The following is a 12,713-nucleotide window of genomic DNA, read 5'->3' as shown; positions in this document are numbered from 1 at the left end:
GTGTTTGGGTAGTTTTTGTGTTACACAGATCCTGGGTCAGACGTAACAACCCAGTGTTTGGGTAGTTTTTGTGTTACACAGATCCTGGGTCAGACGTAACAACCCAGTGTTTGGGTAGTTTTTGTGTTACTCAGATCCTGGGTCAGACGTAACAACCCAGTGTTTGGGTAGTTTTTGTGTTACTCAGATCCTGGGTCAGACGTAACAACCCAGTGTTTGGGTAGTTTTTGTGTTACACAGATCCTGGGTCAGTTATTTATGATTGTTTTTTCAGCGTTCTCTTCAAGAGAAATTGGTGCAATGTCTTTGGTAAAATACAGGTTTGTTTGTGTATATTTTATTTTGTCTATAAATTCGTTATTGTTCTGTGTATCGTTTAATTTTATGCAAAGCAACAGGGCCGCAAGTCGCGTCGGTCTTATCGTGTGATGGAAACGCCTGATGCCTTGAATAACATTTTATGACTTTATTAAGATACAGAATATAAATACTGATATTTAAATATGTCCTCTGAGCTGTTCACTGATTGTTTATGGACAGGTTATGGAATCAGTCACTGTATATTTCGGCTGAGAGAAACGCAGGACGGCGGTCTGAAGTTAGAAGTTCCCCCGCTGAACACAACACAAGCTCCGGCACGAGATCCAGCGCCGCTACGGTGGAAACGGGCCAACAGAGACTGACCGATTACACGTGAATTACTTCTAAATGCTTACTTTTTACCTGTTTAACAATGTTAAATGTTGTCAATATGTAATAAAAACTATATAAAATATGCTATAATGTAAAATAAGATAAAAAATAAAGGAATTATCATGCAAGCCAGTGTTGTGGAGCATTTTAGAAAACTTTAGAGGATTTATGTTAATCCTATACATTAATTCTTGTATGAAGTAAAAAAGAAATTTATATATATTATAGTAAAAATGTATCAACTATGCTGAGTAAAATTAACCCAACATGTGTTCCTATACCAAGCCCCTGGGTTGAAAACAACTCAGATTGGGTTGTTTAACCCAGTGTATTTTAGAGTGTGTGTTGGTGGGATTCGGACTCTCAGGCAAACGATTCATTGTTTGTAATGAACACAAAACATTTTTTGTTGTGAATTTATTTATTTCAATGTTTCAAGGCAAGAAACCAAAAATTGTGGAAAACATTATTCAATAAAAACACAATATCAGCCCATTCCAGGGGCCTGTTTCAGAAAGGAGGTTCAACCAACTCTGAGTTTAAACCTGAACTCTGAGTTGACTTACTCTGAGATGGGAAACTTTGAGTTTTGGGTTTCAGAACAGCTGAATTGAGGTAGTTCAATCAACTCTGAGTAGACTGACTCTGAGTTAAGCTCATGCACTCCAACTATGAAAAGCCACGATCAATGGAGCTCCGAAATTACGATTCACCATGGCAACAGCACCCAACAAAAAGACGTTTGCATACTTTCGGGTCAATACACAAGTTTAATTCTTTATTATTTTAATTAAGTTTAATTTTCATGGTATCCAAAAGGCAAACAAAGAATATAGCAGCAGCTAAAAAACAAACAAACAAAAAAACATAATTCAATCAGGAAAAGCTTTAAGCATAAAATGTTCATGGGTGTTGGTTTAATGACTTTACAAACATTTGACATATTAATTAAATATCATTCAATGTCCAATGTGCAGCAGCTTTTCCCACATAGACCCTTTTCACAGTGATGACGTGTTTGAATGGTCATCAATATCGTAAATCCTGCAACGTTTAAAAAAAAATTTATGTATGTACATTTATAACACTAATACTTTGTATTATATTACTTTTGCATCAAATTACAAAAATCAAGTTACCGCTGCTGTGAGAGTGTTTCTAATACAGCGTCTATGGGAGTGATAGTTAAAATTAACACCTTTCTCTCTTTTTCACTGCAGTTATCAATCTTACTTTAATTTTTCCATCTTTTTGAAAGTTGTTAAATCACTATTGTGGAGTTTTTCTTTTGCTATTGGAGCAAATGGGAACACAAAAATATATATTTAATGTATTCTCTTTCACCGCTATAAGAGTTAACCCTATGACGACTTCAGCTTTGGAAACCCAGAAATGTGAAAAGGGTCTATGCTCTTTTCACATAATGAAATGTTCTCTGATCCCACCTGTTACATTTATTAATCAGGATAATGACATTAAACAGTTGACTTTTACTCAGGCCAGAGTAAATCCAGCCTCAATCCAGCCAAACACCAGCACCACTGACAGATGAAGAGGAGATGGAGGAAGAATATTAACATCCAACAGGAAAAAGAATAAAGTATTTGTAGGAAATAAAGATGACTATAAAAATGTAAATAAATGTATTTAACAGCTGTGGTGGTGGTTATGGCATATATCTTGTACTACCATCTGGCATTCTTCCATTACAGTAATCCGTTTTCAGAAAGTGTGATGATGGGAATATGAGTGTCATCAATGCATCCAACCATTGGAAATCCTAAAGGAAATTCTAATTATTAGGTTACTTCTAGAGGATTATCAAGTGAACGTCAGGATCCTGTATAAAAGGACATGCCATGTTTGTCACTTTGACAGTGTCCTCATGATGAAAATATGAGCAATGAATGTTCCCGCAAAGAATGCTTTTCTTACTTTGTATTTTTGTCAAGTGGCAGATAATTTAATTTGTTTTAAGTAAACTTTGCTTACTTTAGATTTAGATTAAATTTATAATTTTTTTTATATTTATACTTGAAATATGACCAAAATACTCAGTAAGAAAAGCATTTGTGGCGTTTGAATGAATTAATAAAGTATTTAAACACTGCTGGTGCTTTAAAAAGGGGGAGGAGAACGAAACAAACTCTGGGTTTACCAAAGAAAACCTGCTCCTGACCAGGTTAGGTTCACAGAGTAAGTTACCCTGGTAACTGACTCTGAGTATAAGTTACCTCTCTTTCAGAAACGGGCTTGGCTTACCCTGCTTTCTCGGGCTTGACATACCTCCCATTCTGAAACAGAAAACCCAGAGTTTCCCTTATTTCAGGGTTAACATACTCAGAGTTTTCACTTAACCTCCTTTCTGAAACAGGCCCCAGATGGACGATCCCAGTGTTAATGTTATTGTCCTTTGGCATACAGTCCTCACAGACATTAGAGATTGGAGAAATATTCCTTCTGAAACTTCTGGAACTCCTCCTCAGTGAAGACGGATTTCTCAACCGGTTTTCTGACGGGCCGATCCGGCTGATGACAAGCACGCCGACTGGAATTCTTATGTACGATCTAAACAAAACACACACACACACACACACACGTTTAGATCATTTTAAGTAAATAATATATCATCACTGCTTTTCACACTGCGCTGGGTTATCATCGTTCTAAACCTGTAGAGGAGCGTTTGATACTTGTCATTTAGAAATGGGGTTATAAAATTAGTGCCACTTTTGCCAAACTTGTGAGGAGTTAAGGCTTGTTTACACAAGAACTATAACCACAACAATAATTATATTAGCATCCACACCAACGAACAATATTGTTGTTTATTATAAGCGTGCTACAGTTGTCCAGTGTTAATTTTGACAGCAAATTTTGATTTAGTTTTAGTCATATTTTAGTCGCCTGAATTGTTTTTAGTTTTAGTCGACTATAATCTAATCTAAAAAAAATGTATTAAATAAATGCAGGCTTGATAAGCATGAGACTTTTTGCAAAAACATAAAATAGAATCCAAAAATTTTTTTTTTTTTTTTTTTTTTTACATATTGCCCCTTTCTTACATTTGAGCCCTTGCCCCTTAGGAACTTTTTGCACGTCCCTGCAGGTTATTGAAGTAAAATAGGCTATAAGCTAGTCACCTTTTAAACTAATAAAAAGCTTAATTTGTATTTGAATGTTCAAAATGTCTATTTCTATTCACAAAACTTGCCAGAAGTCATGGTTTACGTTTTTTTACTGGAAAAAATTCTAGGGGAAACACTGAAGAGTGAATGAAAACGAGTGAGTGAATGTTGAGTGTACATCAGCTGTACACTTGTTATTGCAGTGCAATGTGGGATTGAATGAGTGCACTCAATAACGTCCACTATGGTTTCAGACACCACTACAGATGGCTGTCCCCTCAATTAATGCCCTATTTGAGATTATAGGGGGCGATTTCGGATTCAGCCCATGATCACAGTGGAGAATTCAAACTACGCGCGCGAAAGAGCGGTTTCTGCACGGAGCTGAGATTAACGTTCTCCACATGGATCATATTATAGCACTGATATAGACCGGAGCGAGAGCGTTTAAGTTTTTATGGACATATTTCATATACTCTAGTGCTCTAAACATAAACCGGCAGCGTGTATGCGCACATATTTCATCACGGCTTCTTCAAATGAAATGTAACGTTATGCAAAGGACCGGTAACTGAGCGCACGTCTGATCTCGACTGCGATGACATGACGGGTTATTCTAATAAACAGAAGACGATCTAAGTTAATAAATAAACTGACAATTAAAAACAAGAATAGGCAAAAATGTAACTGCTTTATTCTTTCTGTGTTAAACTGACGTGTGTAGTTTGTTCAGAGACTGTAGTGCTCTTAAAGGTACTTAAGATATCATTAGACCTTTTAAATGTTCTTCCGCGTTTCTCCCTCGTTTTGTCATTTTGTTGTTATATAGGGTTAGATTTTGAAAATGCTTAAGGTGCTCTCAACTCTTATTTTTTCTATCTCCATGGTCATATTTTAATATGCATGTGTCTGTAATGAGTGTGTTGCGTGTGTTTTATTTTAACTCTAGTATGGAATTGTTCTACAATATTCACTCGTCATGACAGTAAAACTGGGCATTCTAGTCAATCTACTGCAATCCTCTCTCAATCAGCAGAAAATGTGCTTAACACCCGGTCATGCATAGCGGAAAAAATACCGTCATATACCGCGAAACAGATATCATTTTACAAAATACCGTGATATACATTTTTGGTCATACCACCCAGCTCTACTCCAGTTATGGATTGGAATGATTTTAATAATATATCTTTATTGTTATAGTTATTGTCCTTGGTTTGAACAGAGCTTTAGAACATTACGATTAGATGCTTCGCATTGCTATGAGAAGCAGACAACAAAGACTTTATATATACTAGGGATGGGCAACAGTGGTCGAGTAATCGAGTACTCGAACGTGACAGCGATCATCGATCATGAGAACGATGATCGTCCTGAAAAAAAAATATTTGTCTCTTTTTTTATTGGTTATTGCGTCGTTTTGCGCGGCACCGGAGGTCTGATTGGTTAGCGTTATACAGCCTCCAGACCGCGGCGAAATAAAGTGAAACTGAGGCGCGCACTGCGTGATGTCTGGAATCACTGAGATCATTGAATGTTTAGTGCAAGATGTGCAGCGCCAATCTGTCACAGCCTACATAGCTTTATAATGAGAACACGATGGGTTAGGGTTAGTTCATTAATGCTGTAAATGATCTGTGCTTCCTCGTGTATCAGCTGATCCACAGAGAAACTAGCGAGAACACTCAGACTAGCGCATGAAGTTCATGTGGGCATTCGCGTCCTTTTCTGCAGATGCACGTTGTAAGATTACTTTTATGTTATCTATCTGATTAATCTAATATAAAACGCGTTTGGTTGAGCTTAATAAGCTAGCAAAGCGCTGCCGTTATACCGGCTGTTGTTCATTCTCTTCAGTTTCAGCTCAAACGCATATTTCATGCTCGACATGATGGTTTAGAGACGGTCATATTCTTTTCAGATTGGCTATTTCTTTCTCAGAATCATTGATATTAGTAATGCAGCACTGCTATACTGTTCTCGTATTTTTTAACAGTAGATCTAGTTTATTTAAAGCTGTTTTTCGTTATGAGTTTGAAAACGCGCAGTGATGTCTGTAAACGCTTCGATCATGAATAATACAATTAAGTGCATGATGTGCAGAGTCAATCTGTCAAAGCATTATAATGAGAACAGGATGTTAATATAATGTTGTTTCTGTGCTTTCGTTGTCCGTGTCTCAGCGTTGTTAAGGGAAGAGCGCATTCAAAATGTTCCGTTTCAAACCTGCGCCTGTCAAATCTAGCACGCTGAAGTTCACGAGCGCATTCACGTCCTTTTGTGTTGATTTATGTAGTAATAGGTTCATAATAATCTTCATATTAATATTGATATAGGGTGTGTTTGGTTGAGTTTATTAATCAGCTAGCTCTGCAGGGTGGTGTTATTTCACAGTTTCAGCTCAAAGGCAATGCTCGATATTACTGACTTGGTTATTTGAGACGGTCATTTCATAAAGATGTTTCTTTTTCAAAGACATTTATGCATCATAATCTAGCAGTTATTTTTTGTTTTATATGTTCAGGTTTTCATATACCAGTTTTCATGTCACGTTTGTATTTGTCAACAACCATTTTCATAACAGTTTTCATTATATTAATGACGGACATGCCCCGCCCCCTGCACATGCCCCGCCCCCTGCACATGCCCCGCCCCCGAGTACTCGTTTTTGAGACCTATCGATGATCGAAATGAGAAATTGACAAAAATGCCCATCCCTAATATATACGAAGACGGTGCACTCCGATTAATTAGGAATGGGAGAAAGTGCAACGCCCAATATGGTGAATAAGCCCCGCCTCCCAAACAAAAGAGCCAATTGCTGATCTGTAAAGTCATTACATCACTGCAGCTGCCGTTACGGTTGCTATAGAAACAGGCTGTTCTGAGACACGTGATTCGTTTTTAAACAATTAATGAGAATTTAAGAACACAAACATAACTTTAAAGTTGTGCAATATAATGTTTTGATTCATGTGTTTAATAATGTGATCTGTGACCTCATTGTTTGCTATTCTGATCATTTTGCTTCTTTTTGTTCAGTTTGTGTAATATATTTTTACATGTTTTATATTTTTTATTCACGCTTATTATTTTTCGATCCGTTACTGCAATACTTTAGGCAGAAAATTGATCCCATACAACGTCAGTTTATGAATACACAGGGTTAACTAGCTCAAGTGTTTAAAGCCCTAGTGTGTGTGTGTGTGTGTGTGTGTGTGTGTGTGTGTGTGGGCATGTTTTCGTGAAATATCAGGACACAAATGTGTATAATGACATGGGTATGACACAGGTATTACAAAAAGAAGGTGAAATATGAGGACGTTCCCCATGTCCTCACTTTTCAAAATGCTTATAAATCACACAGAACAAGTTTTTTTTCACAGAAAGTGAACTGCACAGTCTCCTGTGAGGGCTAGGTTTAGGGGCAGGGGCAGTGTGTGTGTGTGTGTGTGTGTGTGTGTGTGTGTGTGTGTGTGTGTGTGTGTGTGTGTGATGGGTAGGTTTAGGGGCAGTGTGTGTGTGTGTGTGTGTGTGTGTGTGTGTGTGTGTGTGTGTGTGTTGGGTAGGTTTAGGGGCAGTGTAAGGGGATAGAAAATACGGTTTGTACGGTATAAAAACCATTACGCCTATGGAATGTCCTCACATTTCACAAAAACAAACGTGTGTGTGTGTGTGTGTGTGTGTGTGTGTGTGTGTGTGTGTGTGTGTGTGTGTGTGTGCGCGTGTGTGTGTGATTCAGACCTTTTTCGCGTGGCTGTTCTGTGTTTTATTAGCGGAGGACAGGAAATACTGCAGGTTTGATGTGAGCTGACTCTTCTTCTGTTTCTTTCGGTATTCATCTGAGAAAAGCAGAAACATCCATCATGAGCAGTCATTATATATATAACAAATACAAAAAGAATATAAAACAGTGATGAACAATAATAGACAATAATGAGGGTTATAAAAACAACAGGGCTCCAGACTAACTGTTTTCTCTAGGAGCACACTGGCCCCAAACTGAAAGTTTTAGGGGCACAACCAGAAAATATCGGGCCGCAGACCGTAAATCAACATCACCAAATCTACTAATGTCCACTGTATTAATAATAAATACTCTGATAATACAGGCCTCCAGACTAACATCTGAGAGCACCAAAGGTGCTAAATTAAAGGTTCATTTAATCATAAAATTACTATTGTTTTGCAATGTTTAGTTAATAAGTGCAGCTACTAATAATAGTACATGTTTGTTTATTGAAAATTTAACAGTGAAGCGCTGAGCTTGAATTATGCCGAACACTTTTTACTTTTATTAACAACAGTAATGTGCAAAAACCTCATTTTTATAAGGAAAATTGTAAGATTCCTCTCTTATTAAATGTGCTATTGTTCTTCTACAGTATCACACTGAACTAAAAGGAGCACTCTTTACCTGTTTTCGGTGTAATCCAGTCACAATTTGAAGAAAAGTTTGTGACTTCCTACTTTTTTCTATATATTAAAGCAGCACTCGGTAGTTTTTGCTCTCGGCTCCCCCTACAGTTGGGAAACAGTATTGTCCTCTACTACTGTCGTAAACTCTGTCACTCTACATCAGCGGATGCATCGCACGCAGTGTTGCCAACTTAGCGACTTTGTCGCTATATTTAGCGGCTTTTCAGACCCCTTTAGCTGCTTTTTTTTTTGCGTATGGAACGTCTTAGCTTTTATTTGTCATTCACCAGTACATACAGAATGCACATATGAACGACATATGTGAACGAATGTCTTCATCCCAGGTACAGTGGCACGTTTCAGCATGTCATATGAATATAATTTCGTGGTTTTTATTTTTTTTTTCAAACGCCAGATGATCGCGATGCTCACGTTTACAAGCCAGCGTCATTATAGTAGCCTAGTCTATTGGTTCCCGTTTTACAGAATCTATGAGTGGTAGGTAATAACCATATATCGTCAATATTATAATATCAAGCTACCATAGATGAATCTGCAAATTTGAAAAATCGATTTGCATTATAGCTTGAGGCAAGACATGTTAGGTATCCTAAAATTAGGGCTGTAATCTCCCAGTCGATTAGTCGATTATTGGTCGATACGTTCTGGCTCGACCAAAATTCTGATTGGTCGATTTTTTGCCGCGTTCATTTCGTCAGTTTTGCCGCGCCGCGTTCATTTCATCAGGTGGAAAGCACTAATTGCTAATGGGGGTGTTTTGAGAGCACCCCTGTTTCACAGGTAACAGTCTGCCTTCAGAACACCCCCATTGTTTCACTTCTTTTGGATTAGCCCAACCCACTGGGGAAGAGAAGTCTCTCACTGGTCCTGTGTGTTAGTGGATCTGTACTGTCAGTTTTGCCGCGTTCATTTCATCAGTTTTGCCGCGTTCATTTCATCAGTTTTGCCGCGCCGCGTTCATTTCATCAGGTGGAAAGCACTAATTGCTAATGGGGGTGTTTTCAGAGCACCCGTGTTTCACAGGTAACAGTCTGTCTTCAGAACACCCCCATTGTTTCACTTATTTTGGATTAGCCCAACCCACTGGAGAAGAGAGACAGATTGAAGAAGGCTAGTTTTCTTGTATATTATTTATTTAATTGTGAGAGCGTTTTTTCTGCTCTTGATCTGGCTTGTTTAATAAATATTCCTTTTTTATTAAAGAGGACGTGCCTTTTGTGTTTAAGAGTAAAAGCTTTAAGTTAATAGTCTATTCGTGTCTCAGCCGCGAAGCTGAGCTCAGCTGAGCTCATATGTTCGAGCTGCACAGAGCGGCTGAAATGAGTGTCTGTCAGTTATTACATATGACAAAAACAATTGTCTAAATTATGTTGCATATTCCTCAAAAGTTCTTGTGATGATATCTAGTTGACAACACATAGACTATGACTTCCGAAAATATAGCACTATGATATTGCGCAGGTGCATCCGATGCGACGCTGTCAGAGCTGACAGACTCGTGTGTCAGACTCATTTCAGTGCAAAATAATCAGCTCAAAAACTATTTAATATACAGCAAATAGCCTACTAGTTTTTTATGTTTATTTATAATTAATTTAGGGAGACAACAAGGCTACCAAGTACTGCCCACAGTGTGCAGCTTATTCATTTAAGTTTTTTTTTTTCCTAACGTTATTTTAGTCGATTTTTAGTCGAAAATTTCAGGACTTCAGTCGACCAAGATTTTCTTTGGTTGATTACAGCCCTACCTAAAATATGATTTTGTACGTCTTATGTATTTACTTGCACGAATGTAGCCGCTCCTCCTCCAGCTCACGCCAGCGAGCAAACGCTGGCCAATGTTGATCCTCCTGCCTTTAATCTCATCACTTTCTCCTTTCCTCTTTTTGCTTTCCTCCGACAAAACCTTTGCTTTCTTATTTTTCGGTGCTGCTTCGGCCATGACTATAACATTCGGCAAACAAATTATAGTTTGGCTCGCACGCCCGAATTTAAGGAAGTGGTGGTGGAAGTGACGTAAATGCCGTAAAGCTGTCGAATTTTGTAGTTCTTTTTTTTCTCGGGTTACTACCCGAAACCCGAAGTTTAAAAGTACGATTAAAAACGACACAGACCCCGTCAGGCTATGGCAGACGTGTCACTCAACCTATTGTAAGTCGATGTATCATCACAAGAGTCTTGAAAATATATTATGAAGGTTGAAAAGTTACCTAGTACTGCTTTAAGGAATGGAAATGTCTAATAAGTGCTCCTATGCCGCCACCTACTGGTTATAGTGTTTTTTTGCCATAAAGTGGCCAGCACCTTTAAACTTTTAGTTTTACAAATCATTACACTAATAATAATATTACAATTGGACAATATTTAGAGCTTTGAAGTGCTGGAAAAAGTGTGAAACACTTGAAAAGTGCTCGACTTTGACTCTCAAAAGGTTGAACGAACCCTGAGATGAATAATGTAAAAAAAGGAAAAAACATTTGACCATTTCTTCCACAATATCCATGGGGTGTTCCTACAGTAAATCCATGATGAGTGTTTATGATTTGTGGACTGAAATGAATGTTTGAGATGTTTCTCCTGGTCTCGGCGTCCGCTCTGAGATCTGTGGTTTATATCAGAGGATTGCGAATGCTCGAGGTTTTATCACGGACACTGAGGTGGTGTGACTAACCGCACAGTTAATGTGAGAATCAAAGGCGAACGCCGCGCGACATACGTTAGCGATTGGTTAAGGCAGATCCAGAGCGACTCTTGGCAGATCCAATAGTGTTAAACTTCAGCCTTCAAGGAAGTAAACGCTTGTCAATGGAGAGCGGCCAGACTCTGTGTACAAATGAAATGTACGAGAGTCTGGTAAAACCAGGCTATTACTTCACTACAGTAACGTTAATAATCGCATCCATCAACATGATTTCTGCCCCCGATTCTGAGGTGAAGACCACATGACCCAAGAGTCTGTGACGTCATCAAACCACGCCTTTGTTTTGAACAGGCGACCTCTAGCGACGGAAAACTTACATAGTGCAGCTTTAATAGAAACTTGAACGACTTATTAGATAGAGGTACTCCTGTGGTGTTGGTGTGATGTTTACCCAGAGCAGAGCGGATGCGCTTGTCTTTGACGGTGTTGGTGCTCCTCGCGGGTCCTCCGGGTCGCTGCAGCCGCCGGATCCGCCTCTGGACGCCCTGTTTCTCGGTTCCGATCCGCTCCATCAGCGCCGCCTTCCGCGCGCCGCCCTTCTCTGCTTCTGCTTCACCGCAACTACAGAGACGCGGACATTACGACACTTTAAGCGTTTCTTTATTTCCCAACAGATATAAACTTATACCAGCCGTATAGGCAAAACCCCTGATCCATTAGCCTTTCTCGCTGAACAGTTCGAGTCCTCTTCGGATCACAGAGGCTGACATGATGAACGGATGAACTGGTGATAATCACTGAAACGCGTTCGGTGTTTTCATGCCATGCGGTCCCGTGTGCGCCACAACAAACCGCCGAGCGGGAAACACGAGCGGGCTGCGGAGAGTTCCGCCTTTGGGTCACAGTAGCGCCGCCAGAACGGCCTCTAGCGTTCAGATAAAGACACGAACACACGCTCGGTCAGAGTTCGGTCAGAGTTCGGTCAGAGTTCTCTGTTCTCAGAACGATTGCACGAAAACAAGGAAATGTAACGTTTTTTCTGAAATATTTAGTTGGACTTTCCTCTGACATTTTTAACTGTTAATGTTTCAGAACATTCAAAAGTAACGTTCCCATAATCTATCTATCTATCTATCTATCTATCTATCTATCTATCTATCTATCTATCTATCTATCTATCTATCTATCTATCTATCTATCTATCTATCTATCTATCTATCTATCTATCTATCTATCTATCTATCTATCTATCTATCTATCACTCTATCTATCTGTCCACTCATCCATCCTCCATCCATCCTCTATCCATCCAGCCATCATCCATCTATCCTCCATCCATCCATCGTCCACCCATCCATCCATCCATCCTCTATCCATCCATCCTCCATCCATCCAGCCATCATCCTACATCCATCCTCCATCCATCCATCCATCTCTATCCATCCATCGTCCATCCATCCATCCATCCTCCATCCATCCATCCATCCTCTATCCATCCAGCCATCATCCTACATCCATCCTCCATCCATCCATCCATCTCTATCCATCCAGCCATCATCCATCTATCCATCCTCCATCCATCCATCGTCATCCATCCATCCTCCATCCATCCATCCATCCATCCTCTATCCATCCAGCCATCATCCATCTATCCATCCTCCATCCATCCATCCTCCATCCATCCATCCTCCATCCATCCATCCATCCATCCATCCTCTATCCATCCAGCCATCATCCTACATCCATCGTCCATCCATCCATCCATCCTCTATCCATCCATCCATCTCTATCCATCCATCCATCCTCTATCC

The 12,713-nt window shown here is 39.3% G+C and overlaps 1 protein-coding gene across 1 annotated transcript; it reads right to left on the bottom strand.

The window, feature by feature from the left end:
* Positions 1-1,104: 1,104 nt before the first annotated feature.
* On the bottom strand, positions 1,105-11,797 carry rps19bp1 (ribosomal protein S19 binding protein 1). The gene is made up of 4 exons (XM_079840074.1): positions 11,624-11,797; positions 11,354-11,523; positions 7,566-7,663; positions 1,105-3,261 (listed from the first exon to the last, which is right to left on the bottom strand). The coding sequence occupies exons 2-4, from the start codon at positions 11,472-11,474 to the stop codon at positions 3,130-3,132; spliced, it is 351 nt and encodes a 116-aa protein (XP_079696200.1). The 5' UTR covers positions 11,475-11,523; positions 11,624-11,797; the 3' UTR covers positions 1,105-3,129.
* Positions 11,798-12,713: the final 916 nt, after the last annotated feature.

This window comes from Gobio gobio, assembly GCF_949357685.1.
Source record: "Gobio gobio genome assembly, chromosome: 17".
Classification (NCBI taxonomy): domain Eukaryota; kingdom Metazoa; phylum Chordata; class Actinopteri; order Cypriniformes; family Gobionidae; genus Gobio; species Gobio gobio.
The sequence above is the reverse complement of the archived record's forward strand: the minus strand, read 5'-3'. Positions and strand labels throughout refer to the sequence as shown.

What these genes read in the sequence shown, in the direction of transcription:
- rps19bp1 (XM_079840074.1), bottom strand. Translation starts at nt 11,474, where the DNA reads ATGGAGCGGATCGGAACCGAGAAACAGGGCGTCCAGAGGCGGATCCGG. An exon ending in GCGCATCCGCTCTGCTCTGG is followed by an intron (nt 7,664 to 11,353) that starts GTAAACATCACA and finishes TGCTTTTCTCAG; the next exon opens with ATGAATACCGAAAGAAACAG. An exon ending in AGAACAGCCACGCGAAAAAG is followed by an intron (nt 3,262 to 7,565) that starts GTCTGAATCACA and finishes TGTTTTGTTTAG; the next exon opens with ATCGTACATAAGAATTCCAG.